This window comes from Platalea leucorodia (assembly GCF_965183815.1).
Source record: "Platalea leucorodia genome assembly, chromosome: Z".
In the NCBI taxonomy this organism is placed as follows: domain Eukaryota; kingdom Metazoa; phylum Chordata; class Aves; order Pelecaniformes; family Threskiornithidae; genus Platalea; species Platalea leucorodia.
The window spans coordinates 32,956,611-32,979,479 of NC_138858.1; the positions used below are offsets into that span (position 1 = coordinate 32,956,611).

At 35.6% G+C, this 22,869-nt stretch overlaps 1 protein-coding gene across 1 annotated transcript in view; it reads right to left on the minus strand.

Annotated features, from left to right (window-relative positions):
* PTPRD (protein tyrosine phosphatase receptor type D) overlaps positions 1 to 22,869 on the minus strand; it is a gene marked incomplete at both ends in the record, with an annotated part of 284,855 nt that overhangs the window by 56,362 nt on the left and 205,624 nt on the right. Inside the window, 4 exons of the mRNA XM_082335622.1 lie at positions 1,284 to 1,407; positions 13,123 to 13,220; positions 13,723 to 13,764; positions 22,484 to 22,596. Of these exons, the coding sequence (XP_082191748.1) occupies positions 1,284 to 1,407; positions 13,123 to 13,220; positions 13,723 to 13,764; positions 22,484 to 22,596 (377 nt within the window). The remainder of the gene's footprint in view (positions 1 to 1,283; positions 1,408 to 13,122; positions 13,221 to 13,722; positions 13,765 to 22,483; positions 22,597 to 22,869) is intronic.

Genomic DNA, 22,869 nt, shown 5'->3' on the forward strand with positions numbered 1-22,869 from the left:
ACATTACAAAAAATCTTGTCAGAACTGCTATATGAGCCTCAGAGGTGGAACAAACATAAGCAGGTTAACATACGCAAATTCTTCAAGGCAATCATTTAAATTTTCTAATACATTTGAGAAGCTCTTGTCTGTGTTATCAAAGCCCATGGTATTCAGCTGCAATAAATAAGGGAAGATCTAAACTTCAATCAGTGGGATTTTTCTTCACCAAGCAGCTAATATTAAAATGGATTACACCTATAAATATTGTTCCTCCTGTATCCAGTGTTTTCAGGTCTGGAGTAGTGAAAGATAAGAAGCTGTTTATAACTGTAAATTAAAACACCTTGCAGTTTAACTTGTAGCATGTTAGGGTAATTATGACCTTGAATACAGTTCCCTGCATCTTACGTATCATATGCAAGCCCTGTCAGAGTTACTAAAGGCAAATTTTATTTTCTTTTAAATTGTTTCACTATAACATATACTCAATTATATTCTGGCCATCATTAATACCTGACTGTCGATATAGAATAAATTGAAAATCTGTCTTCTTCGTCCCAGGAAGCAGGTTAATGGTAAGGCAGAACTGGTAAGAAAACAAATGGCCTGAGTGAAAACCAGTGCTTCCCATTGCTTTAGCACTTGGTAAGAGACACAATACCCAGGACTGATCACCTCGGACAGTTTGCTTAAGTTAAAAATCTAGTGTTCAAGTTTTTGGAAAGCTTTTTGACAAAGAAAGATATAATGAAGAGCTCTCACTATACTCCTCTGCCAATCTTCCAACAATGTCTGTGTGTGGGCATCTGTTTAAACACCTTGTTTAACATTCAGATTGTAAATGGAAAAGAAAAAAAGTTAAGTTTTAACAGAGAGTTCTCAAAATTCTCCCTGAGAACATAACGCTGAACTGCTTTTTTTCCCACATGGATTTGACAACTGAAACTCAATAATAAGATACGTTGATAGGTCATTGATCGACAAAAACCTCAAGTCATGCATGGTTACTGCTATATTTGCTTTGTAGAATAAGTAAACAGCAATGGTAATGTACTTTAGATAACATGTTGCCATACACACAGGGACCTGATGCATTCAGTGCTCTATGTGACCCCGTGTCAATTTTAGTGCATTTTCATAATGAATTACTGAGAATGAACATCAGAAAAGGATTGTCATTATAGGAATTTACTCAAAGTACTTTAATTAACACTTCTTTATATTACTAGGCAAAGATATCAGGAGGTAAAATTATACTGGATTTTAGGATTTAATTAGTTTAAGTTTAAAGGTCTCCTTACCTTCTATTGCTGAGAGTAGAACACGAGAATGGTCATATGCAATTACATTTGCATATCTGTTCTTTGGTTTGTTTACTTCCAGGTTAGAGTGTTCCCATGTGAACTGCTGACCGGGATCAATAGACTTCAAAAGAGAAAGAGAAGAAAAGGAAACTTTTAGCCAAGGATTATGTACTTGTTATATTTATAATAATTACAAACCATATGCTCCCATAGTTTACTCTGGAAATATTTTGCTTTTGAAAGAAAATTATTACTTTGGGACATATTGTAACATGTTATATCATATTATATAAAGCATTTTGTATTAATGTATCTGAAATTTCTATCAGGGATTTAAACCATAAGCTTTCAAATCAAAGGCTTTCTCTTCAGAAAGGCAAGGGTATGCTATCCATCTTTTCATTCAGTTTGGCAAGTGAGGGGTTCTAGCATAACAGAGAATGAAAAAAAGTAAGAGAACTCAAAAACGCTGGGATGAAGGGGAATAAATATTTTTGTCTTTCTCTGTTACTAAGTGCACATGTTCAAACAATTCAGTGTTCTGTTTACTAAATAAACTCCAAATGTTCCTGAAGAAGTTCTCCAGAAGAAAAATAATGTTGTTTCTGTTCTTCCATTTTGATGCCAGGCCAACACATGATACCAGTGTTGCTCAGGGAACCAACTGCATATCATCCAGGGACAACATAAAGAGACTTGATTTTTATTTCCTTGAGTCATAAATAACAGAGCAATTCAGGCATATTTGAAATTTTAATGATCTCTTACTTATACATATAACTATACGGTCCTAGAATCAGTGTTTATTTCCTGCTTCCTTCATGTTCCAGGATGGAGTTACTAAAGCTTGTCACACACTCCCTCATCCTTCACCGGTAGGAAGACTCCAGGCTCTACTACTTACTTTTACCTCTATGGTTGAGGTATCCATACAGCTGGGCAAATACAAAATAAATAACAGCTGGGCAAATACAAAGTACGTAACAGATGGTACCTGCTTATGGAGCTATGGTAGTGGCTGTATGAAAGGTCATCTCATAGTGAGAAGTCACAGCTAATCACATATTGTTTTACTTTCCCTTTCTGTAACATTAGAGACCTTAAAATTGTTTTGTCAACACATATATGCATTTATGGTTTGCGTCTCATGCCATTTGCTTAATCCTGGTAACAATCAGCAGCTCCCTATTCTAGGTTGCTGTAAATTATAAAAAAATAATGACACAGATAAGCCTACATGGGGCAGTTCACCAACACTATGTTCACTTTCCATGAGTAGACCAGCAGAAAAACACAACTTAGAAGCTCCATACTGCCATTACAACATGAAGCCATCACTTTTACATCACTTATACTGCCTCCTCCCAGGGTTACAACAGCTGCGAGTCCATTTTATGTTTATGGAAATGAAATATGACCTGTAATCTATTATAGTAGGTATTATCACACAATGAACATGTGTTAAATTACTTAGTATGATCTATAAGGATTTATCCCTTAGATTAATAATTACTATTTGACCAGTCAGAAAACTGCTTCATTCTTATGCATCTTTACATATCTTATACAATTTATTTATGAAACATTCAGTGAATGACTACGCTTCGTTCTTGAGATTATTCTAAAAAAATTCATTTTGCCTGGCTGCCTGATAGAGAGGTCTTAGAATACCCCAGCATTTCTGTTTAGGAAACTACATCCCAGTACCTTATCCTATCTACTAATACCCTAGATTCAATTAACTCTTACAATAGTTACCAGATAATTTTCCTTAATTTTGCTAACGTTCATTACAGTACTCTGGAGCTGGGCCTGGCTAAGCTCCCCTGCATAACAGATGAGATCCACTGAGCCAGATTCTGGTTCACCCTTTGCATACTGCTTTACCTACAGTAGCTGAGGCAGAGTGTGTGGCAGCTCCTCTGTCAAGAGGAAATGATATGGGACTTTTTAGAAGAATGAGGAAGAAATTAACTGCTTGGGAGCATGATGAAGACCATGAAAATTTTATTTGTGGTTTGGATACAATTCACTTGAGTTGTATTGCGATGTGTGTTACTAACAGTTCAAAAGGTGTTCTTAAATGGTTGGCAGCTCTGAATTAATCTAATTTCTTTTAATTTCTGCACAATTTTTGTCCCCAGAAAAATTTCTTTTTTTTAAAAAAAGCAATATTTGGGTTCACAATCTTAGCAATTTGTGGGACTATGCTTAACGTACCTTAATATGTTAATAGTATTAATATCTTACTATTATTAAGCTAGTATCTTAATAGACTAGTTATTGAGAGCTTTACAAAACTGTTGATAGCTTTTTTTCAGACTTATTGTATTTTGTTTTCATATGTAGGAACAACAAACTATCACCTAATTGGTTTTCTGCCACTTGTAAAAGTAGACATCACTTCTGTGCTGTACTTAAGTATAAATATGGCAACCTGATCATTCTAATATTAGGACTTGGTCTTTCTGCAACCAAAACATTACTTTTTCTGACTACACAGTGAAATTCCTGTTTATCAATAAAGCAAGCGGCAAAAACTTTTATTCTGTTTTCTTAAAATTTAGTTTTGTCACAATAATGTTTTCCCATCCTTTGAGATGGATGGCTGACAGAATTTTGAAGCAGGTAAACATTTAAAAACACAGATATTTTTATCTTTATTTCTGAGTGATATTTATTTCATCTAAAGTGAAGGGAAAGAATTTGGACCACATTTCCATCAGCACTGGGAAGAGGAAAGTCATATACATATATAGGATATTTAAGTCATGTAATATACCTCTTCATCCGCTGACCAGTAATTCATCTACAGCATATGACTTGAAAAGCAATCAAATTTACATAATGACTTCTCTCAGCAAGATTCTCCCCTTGTTTCCTTTTTGAGTGAATGGAGCTGAATAAGATAACTTGTGCAGGATGTCTGCAGGTCAAGTTTTCAGTATTTTAGAAAGTAATTCGTATGGGTTTAGCTCAGAATTCTAGTAAAAATTTAGAACATAAACACAGTATTTTCAAAATAAACAGAAGATACTCTCAATATATTAATGTATTATACTCTACATAAATTTTTAAAATAAAATCAATTATTTGACCAGGAATAAAGCACATGTACACTATATGTGACTACCTAATCAGAATTTTTTGAGAGGCATATTTGCAAACATGCTAGCTAAAGACCAGCCCACTGCCTGAGAATGAGGCAACAGTGATCTGCATTGTTCTAAACATATAACTGAAGGAGACATTCTGCCTGATCTTTCAGGTTTTTACCTACAGTAATTACCTACAAATATTCTGGAAATTACTTCACAAAATAGGATGTCACACACACTTCCTCTTCACACTTGACAAGAAGACTAGAAAATAACAGAATAAACTGGCTGACTAACAAGCTGCCAGTTTTGAGCCTGGACTGCAGGACTTGGGCTTTACCCTATCAAAAATAAAACAGATGTACACAAATTAAAAAAACCCATAAATTATCTATTCATAATTACAACTGCCTGCAAACATAAAGTTTAAGGAGCATTTTTGCATATACAGTTGCACCTAGAAAATTATGGTCTAAGCAGATTCTTACCCATGAGAAAGAGTTTCAGCTCTATATTATACCTATTGTTAATGTGAATTTATAGATTATTAATAATACTTTACATTTAACACTTAGCTTCAACTGTTCAGTATTATTCTTCCCCCTTTTTACTCCTTACTGTTTAAGTGATCTAAAGCTGCTATTCGATATCAAGAAAAAAATCAAACAGCAGCTTTCTCTGTCAGCTATTTGTAGTAGATGAGGACATGTTCATCACAGCAGCATACTGTATTCCCCATTCACTTCTTTGTATAATGTATGTCCAGATGGTGTAATTCAGTGATTAATATTTAGGCCCGCGTGCAGACATAGTTAACATAAATTATGTCAAAAACAGGCAAATGGACTGAACTTTAATCTTTCCTGTTTTTCTCACCAATCTGAACCACTTTGTGGCCTTACTATCCTCCCACAAAGCACTGTTTTGGCAAAAGAAAGTTAATCTATATTTCCTCAGACTTAATAGCCACACTGGAACAAAGAGTAGAGTGGTATTGGCAGACACATTTCAGAAGTGTTAAAGACCAATAACTCATGAATAACAAGTCTGTACTAACAGTTTTAATGAGTGCTTTAATGGTTTAATGGATGGCACTTTAATAGGATTTCTAGTATATTCATTCTGAAAGCTTGCCTTCAATAAAGCTGTCATTAACAAAGAACTGGATTTCTTCATAGCATAACTGTGTAGTATGGGTGCATTGTGCAAAAGAAATAAGGATATCTGTAATACTGTTATTACCCTCCCATGCTTTGACTAATCTTTCAGCTATTGTGCTCTAAATGGTTGGCTGCTGAAAAAAAGTCTATTACTGGGAAAAGACTGGAACAATATTTACTAGTACAATGCACCATCCATAAAATAGTTCAGTGACTATGAATCATGGTAACCAAAACATGTTTCCAGAAGAATTTAAAAAAAAAAAACCCTCCAGTAAACTCTGTACCTGCTCATTGTGAAGGTTTCCTTTACACTACTTAAACAAGAGGCAAATGTTCCCTGCTGTGATCGTGAGTCTTACAGGACTATAACCTGGTACAGTACTGGGGAAGGAATGAGTATTTCAAAATGCTGCCCTTCCTGGTGTAAGCTGGCATATGCCTGCCTGCCCTGGAACAGTGCTCTACTAAGGGTCACTATGCCAGCAAATAAAGAGCCAGCAGGTTTGAGTCTTTGTGTGTTGTGGGGATTGTGAGTTACTGTGTAGGTTTCACAAGCCCAGAAGGTGAAGGAAGCATGTCCTGTAAAGAATTTCCCAGCACTGTAGGTGCTGTGTTTGAGGCTCAAATTAAATCATCAAAAAGCACTGTGTCACAGACAAACCTAAGACCAGGTAGAGAAAGAAGAATGAAAAAGACAAATTTGAGAGGATGTCAACGCAAATAGACTCTGCACAACTGGAGAAAGTAGTCAGCTACCCATAAAAATGAAAAATTTGACCCTCTTTTACCACTGTCAGTGATTGTGATGAGAATTTCATATCATAGCTGATGAACCTATAATAGGATGCTATTGTACTATGTAAGAAACTTGTTAATAGAATGAGATTTACATACTGCATTACCAAAACACGAATGCTAGATGCGTGAACACTAATACACGATCATGGCAACTTACCAACTGGAATTATGTTTTCTTATTAAGGCAGAGCTTTTCACATCGCACTATAAAGGCTGCCATTTTGGAGAGAGATGGGGCGACAAACCCACATTATTTGCATGACTAAATCTTCTTTGGAACTCAAATATAAGTTTGTATCCTGGCCTTAAAACCAGTTAAAAATGCACAGATGACACATTTCCTGTTGACTCATGAAGGAAAGTGACCCAACTGTTCAAGATAGCTAGAAATACAACTAAGGCTCTTGCCAAACTCCTCTCAAGAACAAAGATACTTTCTTTACAATATCAAGCTAATATTCCTATGACCAAATGAGATCATGTAAAACCTGATTCCAATGGAATCAAACAAGCTATATATGCATATAACTAAATTATACTTAAGGAGCAAAGTAACCATTATTTGGCAACATGTTTGAAGGAGATTGTCTAGTACATAAAAAGCTTTAGAAAACTTAACTTTTTAAGAACCAATCCTACTGTTTTGTATTTCTTTGCTTCCAGTCTGAAGCATAATCTGTTTACTCCCCATCTGCAATTAAAATCCTTTGCCCGTGATATGATAACCAGTTGTGGTGGAAATAATTTTGTGCTGAAAACAGCTAGGAAACAAGTACCAGGAGTAGAAGAATACTTGAGCAATGAAAAACCTTGCTTAGTTTAAATATTTTCATGATTAAAGCATCCTGTTGTTTTGTTTTATATAGTACATGAAAAACAGCAACACTAAATTCTTCACTGATTCCTCCACTTCCCTCCATAAAAACCTTAAAATTATTGCAAATGAATCGTTCTAAAAAGCCCCCACAAAACTCAATTTTACCTATAATGACCTACATAGTCTGTCCTTGAATAATTTTTCTTGCTGTAAGAGGTAGACTCTTTTCTCTTCCTACACATATCACTGTTTTCAGTTGGGCAAAATAAAACTGACATTTATTACAGTATTTGACTATTTAAACCGTCTCTGTGGAATTCCTTGGCAAAATAGCATTAGGTATCAGACCAAAACCTAGCATGCTAATATGATCACACCAGCTTTCTTTTACTGAATATTCTTTTAATTATGAAAGCATAAACAAATGTTGTTATCCCAAGGAAGCATTCACAGCACAAAGGAAGGAGATAATACACTACTATAAATCTTGACTAGTGCCACTTCAGATTCCTGCATTACGTCTTTAAAATTCTCTGCATCATAACTATCATGCTGGCTCGGATACTACCCTAGGTGGAACTAAGCACCAAACAACCTAGGTGAATGCAACAGCATATGTGCTATTAATAAGAAGACAAACAGCTTTTCATCGTTCACTGACTACACTAATTGTTTCTCAATAAATGGAGCACATCCTATGAAAGTAAAGTCACGGAATACCAATAAATGATGTTTGTAATATTAGAAGGAGGAAACTATTGTAAAGATAAAGAACAGAAAACAAATTTTTGCTGAGAAGAAATTGGTTTTTGCATATGAGTCACTATTATCTGTAATGATATGGCAGTTAAGTGCAGCTGTTTCTTTGGTAGAGATTCATTCAGTAGGTTATCTGTTCTTCACGGACTTTTGAAATGTTTCTTATCAATAATAAGTTCTAGATGTGCTTCTACTATATAAAATTTGTTGTGTTTTAGTGTGCGATGTTCTTCTTGCTGCAGCTTGAGATACAAAATGATAAATGCATTATATTCAGTAAATTGTCTTCTCATCACAAATCCTACCCACTGATACTGAAAAGCTTCAATAAAACTTGTAATAGTACAGCAGTGTGGCACAGAGTCAAAAGACATCTTCATCTTTTCCAATATTCAAGTGTTAAAGCAAAAGACTGGTTGTAATTTACAGAAAGAAGACTGATGAGGAAAAACATGAAAATTATATACAACTTCTCGTAACATTAGTTAACCAGTGCACATACACACATACACAGTAAATCGCACAATAACACATGGAGGCCAGTAGTGTAATTTTTGTGTTGCAGTGACAGGTTCTCACAAAAAAACGGTATGAGTCTGAATCTACTTCCTTAAGGGTGTAAAGCTATGACTACAGATCTTGGATAATAAATGTGAAACTATTTTACACAAGACTCAGGAATCTGCTTTGGAGGAATAGATTTTCTGTTCTATGATATAGGAGGAAGGTACTTTACAAATACATCTAGTGTATTGCATAAAGTAGGCAGAACATTACTGTTCTGATTCAGTCTATCTCCATGACCACTTTTTATTGTTAAATTCTGAAGTCTGATTTAAGAAGGAGATACGATATAAAGGTCAGTTTCTTACAAATATGGTTTTCTGTTTAGCAGCTGTCAAGTCCATATGGAGTCTTGCATTACGTAAGAATCCCAATGAAACTGCCAAAGTCAGCAAAAGCTTCGTAATAATCAGTTGGGGTCAAAACCTTGTCTTTAAATTAGAGAATACAAAAGAACTATGTGACATAAAGGATATGTCATGTTAACAAGGTAAATCAACATTTTGCTAAGGCTTGGGGATCGCAAGCTAATAATAATTAATGAAGGATTAAGAAAAAATTTTTTTGAAGTAGAAATGAACTTTATTGAGAAGAAGACATAGCACTATCTATGCTAAAAGTACGAAACCATTTTATCCAACAGGTGAATTATAAGTCTATTTAAATCTTGCAATAGTCATAACCTTTAAGGCTTGGCCCCTGTTCTCCCATGAAATCTGGTATTCAAGGTAAAGTTGTGAGAGAAGTATAATGATAGAAGTCTCCACTGTTCTCATGATCATGCTCTGTAAAAGCTGGCGTAGGAGAAGTCCTGAAGAAGACACTACGAAATAGTTTCTGAGGACTTGCAGAAGTAGGAACTCCTCCAATCAGCAACACTGAAGCTTAGAAAACATTACACAGGTGGAAAATGGTCTACACTGGAGAATACACTCCTGTTACCACATCATAGCAATGCAGGAGTTTTACTTTTTTGATTTTTTTTTTTTTCTGAGAAGATATAGTTTATACTATGCATATTGCTACTTACTTTTCTTGCAATACTTGCTTTCCCAACTTCCCACATTACCCTGGGCATTCCTTTCAGAACTAGAGTGCAGAGGGATGCAGTTTGGACTTATTTCTGTAATGGCAATTTCAGATTCTTTCTCAACTAGATTTCACACAGCACAAAAAGGAACATATTCTCAGAAAAATAAAACCACCAAAAAAAAATGTTTGGGAAGCTTTGTGCCAGATGAATGGAGAATAATGGGTTGAGTTTGGGATTATTTGAAGAAAGCAATCCTTTCTTCTCTTATGGTCCAGGTCTACAAAGAAGTTTTCCTTCACCTTCCGTGGGAGTGTGAGAGGATGTTAGGGGGTTTCATTAGAAAATGATGCCAAAGGGTATAAACCAGCAGAGGACACAGCATGTAGGTGTGTGCCTTCTCTGAGAGAACTTTTTTCTCTCTTTTGGAAGTAGTGAAGAGACAGGGAGGTTTCTGTCTGTGTGAAGAGAAAGTGGGAAGAGGGAAGGAAGTGATACTCTTCCAAAAGAAGAAAAACAAACTCGTATGCAATTTTGATCAGAAATTCTGATCAAAAGGCAGTGGATGGAACAGGAGCAAGGATGGCACAGGAGCAAGTATTCAAATATTTCTGAAGAGCTAAAAAGGGTTCATATAATATGAAAAGATGTGTTTGAGTTGTGAAACAAGTAATTCTTTTGAAGTGGCAATTAAAGTAGGGCATGCTAAAAAATAATTTTAGGCATAAAAAAATAAAAATAGGGCATAAAAATAGGGCATGCTAAAAAATCCTTTTGAAATGGAGCTAACCTCCTGAAATAAATGCTACAAGCTGGATGAGAAGTTAGTTCATCAGGAAACTGTATACATATTTTTTATTTTATGGTATCACAAAGCTGTCATAACAGTTGTATACTATCAGTCTATTTTTGAAGAATTTCATCCATGCAATGTAAGAAATTCCATAAAAAGTAAAATAAAATAGTGGAATGCCAAGGAGGAAAGGGCATTATGAAAAAAAAAAAATCATCAGTGGTAAGTGATGAAAAGTGTTTCTTTCCCCAAATGGGAATTAACTGGAGGACTTCATTACTATCAATAAAGGTCAGTGGCTTCCTGCTGCATGTTACACCTTTAACTCTTGAAGATGAAAAATATCTTTTTTTCTGTGTCACCAGTTCAAATGTAATCTGAAGTGATAATAAGTGAACTGTTACCTTCTGTACCTATTTCTGCCTCGGAATTGGATAGTTGCTTTTAAGGGACATTAGTGAGGACTGCTGCTGAAAGAGAAGGCCCCAATCCTTGACCACGAATGTTCCCACCAGCTCCCCTGTACTGGCACTAGAGCTCATGCAGCCATGTGGTGAGCTAGTGCAGGGAACTGATGCAACTGAAAACAGCAAAAAAAAATAAAACAATTAGTTTTCAGCTGAATCTATTTCCTGAGATAATCCTTGAACAGCTGCACATGCGTTAGTGCCAAGATTGGCACAAGAGAGACAACAAGAGCACACAGCCAAGACAGGGAGATGACTTACAGTGGTCATCAAACTGCAGCCTTAGTCCACTGCCTAGACTAGACCAGACCATGAAATCAAACAGCAGTGCTTTTCACTAATTCTGTTTCAAAATGGATGAACCTTGGACTAGATGGAAACGAAGTGGTATCTCTAAAGCTGCTATTTCAAAGATAAATGTTGAACCCTCTTGGGCAAAGCAATGTGACTGAAGCTTGATGTTGACCTACAGTTGCCCACATTTTAACCTTGAACATCTGACCACTCTGCCCCAGATGGTATGTTTGGTAAAATAAAATAAAAATAATGTGAAAGTTGGGCTGTTCACATAGACTGGTAAAAAGTCCAGGAGGGGCAGATACTAATGTATCTTCACAATGCTGGCTATAAATGGTTAAGATTACATTCTCAAGATGATTTTAATGATTTAAATATTAAAGGAAATATAAAACACTAAAACTTTTAAGTTATATTACAGCATAAGAAGAACTATGTCATCTTCACGATGTGCCCAAGACGTAGCAAAGGTGTATTGCTTATTTTTATGGAAGTTATACTACATCATAAGACTTGCAATGACATTTTTTATTTATTAAATGGAATTTCCTATACAGATATTCCAAGGAATTTGACCATAGCACAATAGGAAATGATTGTTAAATTTGTACCAAATGCTAGCTTTCTTTATGGTGAACGTTCTGGTACATAAATTTCCCTATCTGATTCTTTACATGCTACAGTCTTCGTACTCAAGAACGCAGGATTTACACACAGAAATGTGAGCAGATACTCCCACATTTTTTATGATTGCAACAGTAAACAGCAATCCTGCGATGCTCTGCAAACAAATTTATTTCCATGAGTTGTTGAGACTATATTTTCCTTTTGACATCTAATGAGATTATTTTTTAGAGCAGTCTTAAGGTCTTTCTGAACAGCACATTCAATTAAATAACAGGCAATTGTAGTTCTCTATCATAGTAGTTAGTGATCATTTTTAACATTTTCTGCCAAGGCTTTTTAAATACATTGGACATTTACAGGATCTCTGTACCATGCAGTCACAGAACTAACCCGTGGAAGTCTTCTTCAGTGTTTTTTATTGCACTGTCAGTGTTCATATAAACCTTCAAATGCAATGAATGTGCAGTCCCTAAAAAAATGAGAGTAACATGGTTTTTTACTCCACCATGCTAACAAAGTCTTGGGGAGTTTTAGGCAAGGATTAGTGACACAACAGACTATAAAGAAAATACTGTGTCAGTGATCCCTGTGGGACCTGTTAATCCTTGGATCACTGACACAACCGCCCATAGCTGCTCTAAAGAAGCATTCTTTTTCTGATGGTTTAGTGCATACTTTATCCCCAGATTTTTGACATAGACCATATTGGCATTGAAGAAACAACTACAATTTACTGTGTTTAATGGATGGCTATCTAAGTCCCTATAGCCACAAATTACTGACACGAGACGCTGTTACTCTCCACAGTACCAATGCCTGTCTGGTGGGGTATACTCCATGGATTACTGACAAGGTGGCTTGTAAATGATTACTCTCTTCCAGTTAAATTCTTTCATGCTCTTATAGACCATCATTCACAGATTATCAATGTGGTATTATTGACAGGGGGAAGATACAGTGTCTTGAAACTGTTATATTAGGAAAGACATCAGGCAATTGCAAATTCTTTTAATCCATGCAAAATTAACACAGTGGACTGTAACTTCTTTGGAGCTCGTACTGTATGTGTCCTGTCAACATTACACAAGAGATTTTTTAAATAATCTAAGGATCTTTTGACTGCAGAATAGATGGACGTTTGTGTATATTAAAAAGAGTAAGTGCTGTATCATTCACACACTGCTTCAAGCATGTGCCCATGGAATCTGCCCGACAAGTATTTTTATAAAAAGAGAATAGATTGTTACAAGCAAAGGAGCCACCTCATCAGTGTAGTCATTTTACACAGAGAAGTTTTTCTTATGGTTTTAATGTCATACAAAACTGGCACCATTGGGGTGGGTAAATATCAGAGAAAAGTCTAGGGAAACAGAAAGCATGACATTTTAAACAATCTAAATAATGAGAAAGTGGGGAAAATTACCTCATACTCCTGTGAGAACTTCAAATTGTCATTTGCTTTCAGTCTTTCAATGTGATCTGCGAGTTCCAAGATAGGTATTGGGGGATGACTGGCCATACCTGTTGAACAAGAAAGAACAGAATTTAAAGTAAACTGCAATGATGGCATCACTCTAAAATGTAGAGAATGCAGTAGTTAGAATGGCTAGAAATGTGTAAGTAGTAAAGATGTCATATGTGAGAGAAGCAAGCAAATAGTTTGGTTACTCAAAGCAGGACATGCTCTGGATAGATGAGCTCTGAAGCCAAATTAAAAGAATTCACCAAGCATATTCCGAAAGCTAACATTCCTAGTGTAGAGGAAAGAGTTACTGTGATGTGAGTCAATGAGGCTAGCTAGGCATGGAAAAATGAGACAGTTAGACCTGATGTCGACCTCTGCTTTGAGTAATGACTTAATGTCATTTCAAACTCCTTCTCCTGCACTGCATGAAATGGAAACTCCATTGAATTAGATGAGGAAAGGTGAGCTGAGAAACAGACACTGAAAGAGCCCTAAAGGGGAGAGAGTAGTGTTTTGACAGAAAACAAAGTGACTTATGCGTAATCAAGAAAAACGAACTTGAAGAATGAAGGTTACCGAGGTAACCGGAGACACCTGAACCTGCAAAGGAAATGGTAAAAACCAAAGAAACCTCAAACCAACATAAAACTAACTTATAAAATAAATTATAAAAAATGAAATGGATAGCTTGAGGATTAATAATAATGCATCAAGGTCTAGAAGACTGACTACATATTCTGACTAAATTAGAAATACTTAAATATTTTATGAAATTTTGAGGTGACTGACATTCACATGCAACTATGAATGACTAGAATAACATGCACCGTTGCTTTTAGACAACAGTCACTGAAGACAACATTGGACATCAGACAATTAGAACTTCAAAAATGTTTTCACAAGTAGCAGATTGTAGAGGCAGGGGTTGTACAGTTTGGCTGGACACACATACTGACTGCACTAGTACCTTAAAATATGCTTAATCTGAAACCCCATTTATCAACCCCCGAAAGTACCTACAATCTACTGCAGGTGTAAACATCTTTGTCCACTGATGAAGATACTGAGTGAAAAAGAAGAAAAAGAAGAGCTGGGAATCAGAGACAGAGATGGGTGTGGAAGGGACTATAGGGACGGCAAGGCAGAAGAAAGACAGAAAAGATGTGGGGTCAACTAGAACAATCTGCCAGCTGAAGATCTGCCAGGCAAAAATTTGTGAACATGTTTGTTTCACGCTATTAGTCTTCATGACCCTTCTCCAAAATGCTTACATTCTTCTCTTCATGCTTTATACTATCACACCTAAAAGGAAAGTGAGTTTTCAATTGCTTGTGGGAAGAAATCAGAGCTGGCTAGAAAAATTAAGCTAGTGAACCCCAGGATCTCTTGAAATTACAAAGGGAAAACAGTGATGACTCAAGGGGGGCTCAAGCTGGAAGCCATGTTGCACAATGCAGTTTGCTTTGTCACCGTGAATTTCAAGAGCATGCCTAAGACAGTTAACTTGCATTTCCTGTAAACATAGCTGAAAATGACCATGTGGTTACAACACAGTCATACTATAGCATGTTTTTCTCTTTTCCTTTTTTTAAATTCTTGTTTTCTTTTTGATTCTTCGACATTTCAGGCATCATACTAGAGTCCAAAATAATGTCCAGCAGCACTGGCCCTAATTCTTCTGACCCTATACACATATATTTATATATTACCTTCATAGCACATCTTTGATGGTGAGACATTATTTAAAGTAGATAGATGTTAAGGCAAGCTGTCAGTCAACTAACAAAGCAGAATATTCAGATATAATGGGGAGATTTCTTCTAAATTTCAATTAACAAATTAGGCTGTAAGTATTAATTTATTTGATTCAGTTCTGGTTGTCTCCCATTTTCTTAGAAATTTCACTTAATAGAGCTTGGCTATTCTCAAAATGAATGTGGGTGACAGTCATCTAGTAATTACACTGATTGATCCAGATCAAGCACCCCTATGGAAAATATGTGAGTGAAAAGGCACAAGAGAACTCTAGATTGATCCAGAAATGGAGGTGGACTGATGTACATCTAAAACAGTGCTTGAACAGAGAAAATAATAGAGACAAAGATGTTTAGACCTTTTCGAGCGAATCGTGGGAGAGAGTTATTATCATATAAGGACTGAGTGGTAGTTTGGCTAGAGAGGGAGGACACAGAGCCAATCAGGGAGGCGTAGGGGACTGAATTACTGCTCAAAGCTGTAAAAAGTAAAAGCCAATCGGAAATGGGAAACAAATTAGTAACAGCAGTAGACCATCGTAATCAATCAATCTTGTACATACAGGCAGTTCAGACATGCACAAAACACCATCTGGAAACTGAACTAAGAAGATATCTAAATGTCCAGTTACCCTACTGTAAACATAACGGACATAAAAACAAAGAGAATGAGACTTGCTCATTACATGATGAATCTGACTAAATCACAAGCATCATGAACAGGAATCTCAATCATTAGCTTACTGTAAAGGTATTTTTTTTTTTAAAGATGCTGAACATCCATTCTTTTTTAAACTATTTTTGTTTATATGCTCCTCTGTATGCCACTTGACATTCCTAAGGGGAGATTTCATATTAAACACTTTGTGCAAAATGAAACTTAACATAAAACTTTCTTTTCTAAGGAAAAAAAGGAACTACTTACTTACAACTTCAGAGACTGGCCAATTTTGACTGCATATAACCCCTTTCTCCACAACTCATTTTAGGCACTTACACTTGGACACATTAACTTTCTTGGAATAATATTTTGCAGTTAACTTATGAAATGAAGTAATTTCATTTGGTATATTTTCATCTTTTAAATATATAAAATGTGCTCTACTGAGATGATAAAAGTAGCTACTTTTTAGAAGAACTGCTGGAGGACTTCTGTTATGTAATCAGTCCACAAATCATAACAAGCATCATAACAATATGCTATGAATGAACATTTTAAGATCTCATCATATCTCATGCAAAAGCATGAGGATCCTACTGAGCTTAATGTGAGTTGCATGTGAACAGTAGGTGTAGAACTTGACTCAAAAAACCCACCCAAAATACAGCTAAACACACTTATTTTTGTGGCTACAAATAAGAAAATACACTTATTTGCTGACACACTTCCACATCAATCAACATATGCTATGAAAACTCAAAAAAATAAAGAGAAAATAGAGCTAAACTACAACAGATCCTGTGACATGCTAGAAAGTCAAAAGAAACACCATGCTGAAAGCACGTTTTCAAACTTTCCTTAAAATATGAAAATAAAGAGATAAAAACACTTAAAAACTCAAACAGGAAAAAAAAAAACCCAAACCAAAAAAACACCACATGCAAAACACAGCTAAAATTGTATCCATAAGAAGCTTTTATTTCCCGACCTGGCAGAAGATTGCCAAATGTGATTGATCTTATGCAGCCTAGTAGTAACCCCTCTACAGCTATTAAATGAGAATGTATGGTTTAATTACAGTGTGGAATAAACTTCTGGTTAATCTGTGGTAAATACATGACTAAGGAACATGGAATACCATATGTGCCACAATTTCAAGGAAAAACAGAGAGAGCAAGGTCAGAATTCATCTGCATGTTAACAGACATTAAACCTGTTAAGTATACTCCTTTACTCCACTGAAACAAGTGGGTGTTTCGGCCTTGTCGTTAGTGCGTTAAATTATGACTTTGTTTGTTGTCAGGGTTTTATGATAAGGGCTTTTAAAAACATTTAAGAAACACATATTTATTTACAAATTTGGACCTGTGGGTTGACATGTCCACAATAAACAGGAAGGAAGTTAGAAACTGAAAAAAGTGCATAGCTGCTAGAATACAGACTACAATCTAGGTGAGCCGAAAATATGACACATTATTTTCACAGAAACTTCTTTATGAAATGAGTTGTATTTCAGGTCCACATTCAACTAATGTTCTGTGATTTTAAAAACTGATTTATTACATCCTCATTTTTATTTAATAACACAGAATACCCTCCCACACACCAACCTATGTTGATTAAGATGTTGTCCCTTTATAGAAAAAGGAAGGAATCAGTAACAGTGGTTACTGTTACTGATACTTACCCCTATCAAAAAAGTAGAAAGAAATATGTATTTAAAATTTGGACATGAAAAATGGAAAAAATGAAAGATGATGCTGATTCAGTAGGAATTTGGCATCCATGAAAATTTAGCAAGGATGCCTTTAGTATATTTGACAAGAAAATTACTGTTACTTTAAAATTTCTTTTTGATACAGTTAGAACTAAGCCAGAGAGTGATCTTACATCTTGTGCACAAAGTCAAATTTACAAGATTAGCTCTAGAGAAATATGTCGTTCTTCAACAGCTATTCTAAAATAGTTAGCAATGTGCATACAATAAAGAAGTAACTTTGATTCCAGAAGAATTTATGTTCTTCAAAACTAGATTAATTTTTCTGGAATGAGAGTAATTTTTGTTCTGTATCAAAGATTTAGCTCTACCAAGCAGCCCTAGGGGCTCTGTTGCCTCATGGCAGAAGTCCCATCTCTCAGTGAGGCGTAAAATCTGTCTACACTGAGGAAAGGGGAGACGTAGTTTTCAGACCCTGATCTAAAATTGTTCAATACAATAACAAGTTGCAAAACTATTGGCTAAAATCCAGAAAAAAAATTACTCTTGTGAGGAGCAGAACTTTCAACTCCATCTCCCAGCTAAGCAGATTTTGATTGCCTCTAGGTTTGAAAGCAAACAAGTGGGATATCAGAGAAGTGACATTTACACTCTGCAGCCTATTACCTCTTTTAGGTGCCTAAATCCTTCATGTGAGTCAAGTTCACACGAAGAGCTATATGTATGATTGCTCACTGTGAGAAACCTGTTCCAGTCTGTTTTTGCCATGGAGACAAACCACAGTACTTCCTTCAGCATTGTTATGATTCTCATAAACAGAAATTTTGTGGATAAACTAAGGGAAGAAATTTCCTGCTATCTTGCAAAGCAGGTGACTAAATCCAGATGCCACTTTTTCCACTTTTTTTATTTGCACCTTTTTCCTCTGGACCTGTGTTACCCTTTTTCTGCCTTATCCTGGAAATAAGTTAGTGGAACTTCCTTAGGAACTCAGGGAATAAGTGTTTTGTGAGCACTTACTTATCCAATAAAAAAGCAGTCTTTAATTCAGAGCTGTTATAATTCTATTTATTTTTCTTGTATTTCAAAGCACCTTATTCAGTTTGTAAGAGATAATGAGATAATTGTTTAATTGGCACACAATTACACAAATTACTTATAAGTGTGACACATTTTATACTTAAATGAGGAAAAAAAATCAGTCACTTTTGAGGCATGACTCAATTTAGTTCTTTGGCTGATTGGCAGATTGAAGTCTTTGCCTGAGCCTTGGGTCTCTCGTAACCCAGTCAAACACTTAACATCAGTTATTTCCCTCTGTGCAAAACTGGGCTTCCTCATTTGATGAAACCTTTTGTGAGGGCTTAATTATTACCTCTTCCCTACCTTTACTCTCCCATGTGGCACAGAGACTTTTAAAATTTGCACACTAGGTTAATGATTTTAATCCCGTATTTCATAGGAAACTTGTACAATGGGAAGAATGTGACTGACTTTTCCTCAGCTATTCCAGTTCCGGAAGAATAAAAGACTTATAAATGAAATCCTGTATGCTACTGAGAGATTGGGTATTTTCATGTTTACTTGAAGAAGACTTGGCACAGCTATGACCCACTCACTGGCATATGGGCTTATCTAACAAATATACATTTTTGGATAACACATATGGACATGGGATCTTGCTCTCACATGTAGAACTGTGGGTTATTCCAAATGTCAAGACAAAATGTCAAATTTATCTATGGAGTTACTCCATCCAGTGAGGAGTGAAGCCAGAGATGAATATGATCCTTCCTGGACAAGGTAAGATAGGAAACCCTTCAGGTAGGTACTAGATTAGTGAAGAATGTAGTTTTGTATGGACAGGACAAGAAAAAGTGAAAGGAAAGCAGGATATTTGCTGTGCTGGTAGTTTAGACTGTGGATTTTTATGACATCTTCATGCTGAATTGATGATTTTACAATAAGTACAACACAATTGTACCTAAATCATTGCCCAAATATCACCAAAGATAAAATATTGCTTTCCCATAATTTCTTTCAAAAAGTTATGCCTAACCACCTGTATCGGGACTATTTTGTACTTGTGGTTAGAAATTCAAATTTATCACAACAGGGGTTTTCCTTTCAAATTATTTTGACAGCTATATGTGATCAGACTTTTCCTTACACAAAATAATACGTGATTGCTAGCATTTTTGGAAAGAGGCTGTTTAGAAATCTTTTAAAGTATTAAAGTTCATGACAACACAGAATTTTATAGGAGTGTCTCATTCACCTCTCCCAGTGAAAACTGGCAATCTGGATATGCCAATGTAATTTAAAATTTTCTTCTCTAACACTTCTTCACATTGTGGATTCATTATAAACTTTTTTTTTTCCCCCTTCCCACTGGAAGCAACTGGTGTGCCTGGAAAGCTCCAATCAAACTGTGGATGCTTTCATAATCTAAATAAATAAATCATTATATTAACAATGATGTCAAGTCATCTATCCTGATGCAGTTGTACTGATGTGGCATACACTGATTATTAAAGTACATTCAACACACTGTCATTCATTTTATCTGTTTAGAAATGGTAACATCTTACAGAGTAGATAAGGCCATCGTATTAGGGTGACTGCAGATGTCTTAGTAAAAAAAAACCCAACACATAATCACATCAGCCCCAATCCCTTCTCTCAGCTGCCTGCTTTGCCCCAGCAGTACCCTACTGCCAATTTCTGCTACCGGGTAGAAAATAAAAACCACACATCCGAGAGTGAATGAACAACAAAACCAACAAAACTGGTATCCTGAATGTTCAGCCTTTTTGTAGTTTCTCTACATTTGTCTTGAAAAGCTTTGTCTTGCATGTTATTTAATGGTGTGTTACTGTGTGGAGTTGGATAAACATTCCAGCAGGATCTAAATACCTAAGTTAAATTCAGCCGGATTTTAATGAAATGGTAGCCCTAATTGAAGTTAACGTGAGTTAAGTGAGGTTCTGCTTTTATTAGCACAAGAACTGTACCTTGACTTTACTGAGGCTAAGACTACATATTAAGAATATGTTAATTAGGAAGTGTTACACAGCAAGACAAGTCTCCTGGGGTAGGAACTTTCTCCTTGATATTTGGTTGCATGCTGAGTACCACAATGACCTGACTTGTGCCTAGGGCTCTTAGGTGGTACAATAATAGGAAAAAAGATCATAATTTGATTTCTGTACTATATTTTTAATAATAATTTTAATCCTCCATTTTGTGAAAAGGTTTACAGCAAAGAAAAAGACCTCATAGTAGAAACAGATTGCAGATGTTCTGCTCAACTAGCTTCACAGAAAACTGCAAACTTCCCAGATAAACTATAGGACTGCAAGGAAAGGTACACGTTCACTCCTCTCCAGTTCTTTTCAGATCAATGAGGTGGAATTATGGTGTCTACAAGTGCCACAAATTCTGCCATTTCTTAATAACTTTACATTCTAAATGTAAATTTAGAATTAATTACAATAAATTAATTTTATATGTAAAGCTGTTATGACTTGGCAGCATTTTTTTCTGACCACATTTTATTTTAATTTATGATGAATACTAAATGGATAGGTAAGACTCCACATTTAAATACATGGACAGCAGAAAATTATGCTTATATACCTAGTTATTAAGCCATCCACCACTCTACTCAGTATATATCTGTGTACAGATAATGACTTGTTTTAGGCATAAGCTAAACTGTAAGAACCGTAATTTTTCTTTTAGTGTTTCAAAGACTTGTATGTATACTTCTATCCCTGTAACAACCTTTAAAACTTTGTATGACAGTGCTGGGTAACATATGAAACCTTTGCTCAGTTAGGATGAGTCTACGTTAATACTGCAGCCTCAGAAGCACAATTGTGAATCAAAACTTTCAATCATTTCCTTTTACTGCACTTAGGTTCATATTCTAGAGAGGTCCCAGAGCACATGAACAAGATTCCCATATTCAGATGTAAGTAAACTAGAAGATGCACACCTGAAACACACTTCTGAAGCACACAGCTGCTGAAGAGCTTCAGTGTACTGGAACAGACTAAAAAAACAAGGCTGGGTAAAACTCAAGCCTCTAGGCTCTTCCCTCTCTACCTCTGGCATATGCATGCAGTGTTGATGTTGGGTCTTTAGTCCCAAATTCATTGCTCTGTAGATCAGCTACTCCCAGGGCAACACTATCTTAATATGGCTACTGTTTAGAAGATCAGAAATGAGATTCACAAGTTCAGTTAACCCTTTTGTAATGTTTAGTATGTCAGCTTCTGCAGCTAATCTCTCAACATCTCAGGCACTTAATTTCCTGCTCTTATGAGCTTGAATTCATTATTTTTTGTACTTAATGTAATAAATTTGACAAACACAAGGCTCAGGAAGATTTGGTAAGTAATTAGCATCAGCCCAGGATTGTGTGCAGTCACATTGTAATAGAAAACAAGTCTACTGGAATACATCATAATCAAAACGAAGCCAATTTAAAAAAAAAAAAAAAAAAGACTCATAAAAAGGTGGTAAAAAAATGAATACTATTTTAAGTATTTCTCTCCTGGTGTTTCTTGACTATGAAATCAAGCAGCTTTAAGAAAACAATGCTTAATAAATGAAATAAGTAAATAAAATATTTGGAAATGTGTTCCTTCTACCTTCAGAACTACTGACATGTTAATATCCTCCTTGACCCTAACATATAGCCTGATTTTAAAAGATGAAATCATTTTTCTAGTTAGTATTTCTCTTCTGTATTGTACATTTGCAAGGTAGTGAAACTTCCAATGATGTTAATGGATTACCTGATAATGCAGTAGATAAGAGGAAGGTTTATTTACAAAGAAGTAGCTGTAAGAATATCGTTAATAGAGGGATGTACATTTCCCAATAATCTGTTCTAGCATTGTTAGGTTTAACTTGGAATTTTAGCACCTAAAACACATCCATACAACATATGTGACTTTGAGGTCTTCTTTACAAAACTTTAATTTTGCTTATGCAGGATTTTTCTTTAAATAAAGAAATTACAGAATTATTTCCAAAACTAACAAAGGAATACATTGTGCAAAAACTCATAAGCAATGAAAATATATTTTTCTAAACAATCAATCTTTCTGTTCTGTAACAGCACCACTAATTAGTTTGTGACCACAGAGCTCTCAGTGAGGTACTATTGTCTCTTACCCGGAGTTTGAAAATTAAGGCGTCGCAGCTCCACTGGATCTGTGGGATGGTGAGAGGGGATCTCCTTGCTGTTGGGTATGCTGCTCTTTCTAGAATCAGATTCAGCCCTCTTCCTGCATGCAGAAGGTGGATACAAGTAAACATAAGATTGAGGTGTTAGCTTGACAAATGAAGGGGCCTGAGTGTTTAATCATTATATTCTAAAGGTGAGATGTTTATTTTTGAAAGAGTATTTGATCCAGTGTAAAGGCAAAATAATTATGCATGGTGGGTAGGGCAGCTACAATTTGCAATGGCAAAATGAATCTAAATGTAGTAATGTCAGAGGGAAAATAACACCATTATGCCCTAGACTGATCCTCTAGATCACAATTCTGGGCACTCAA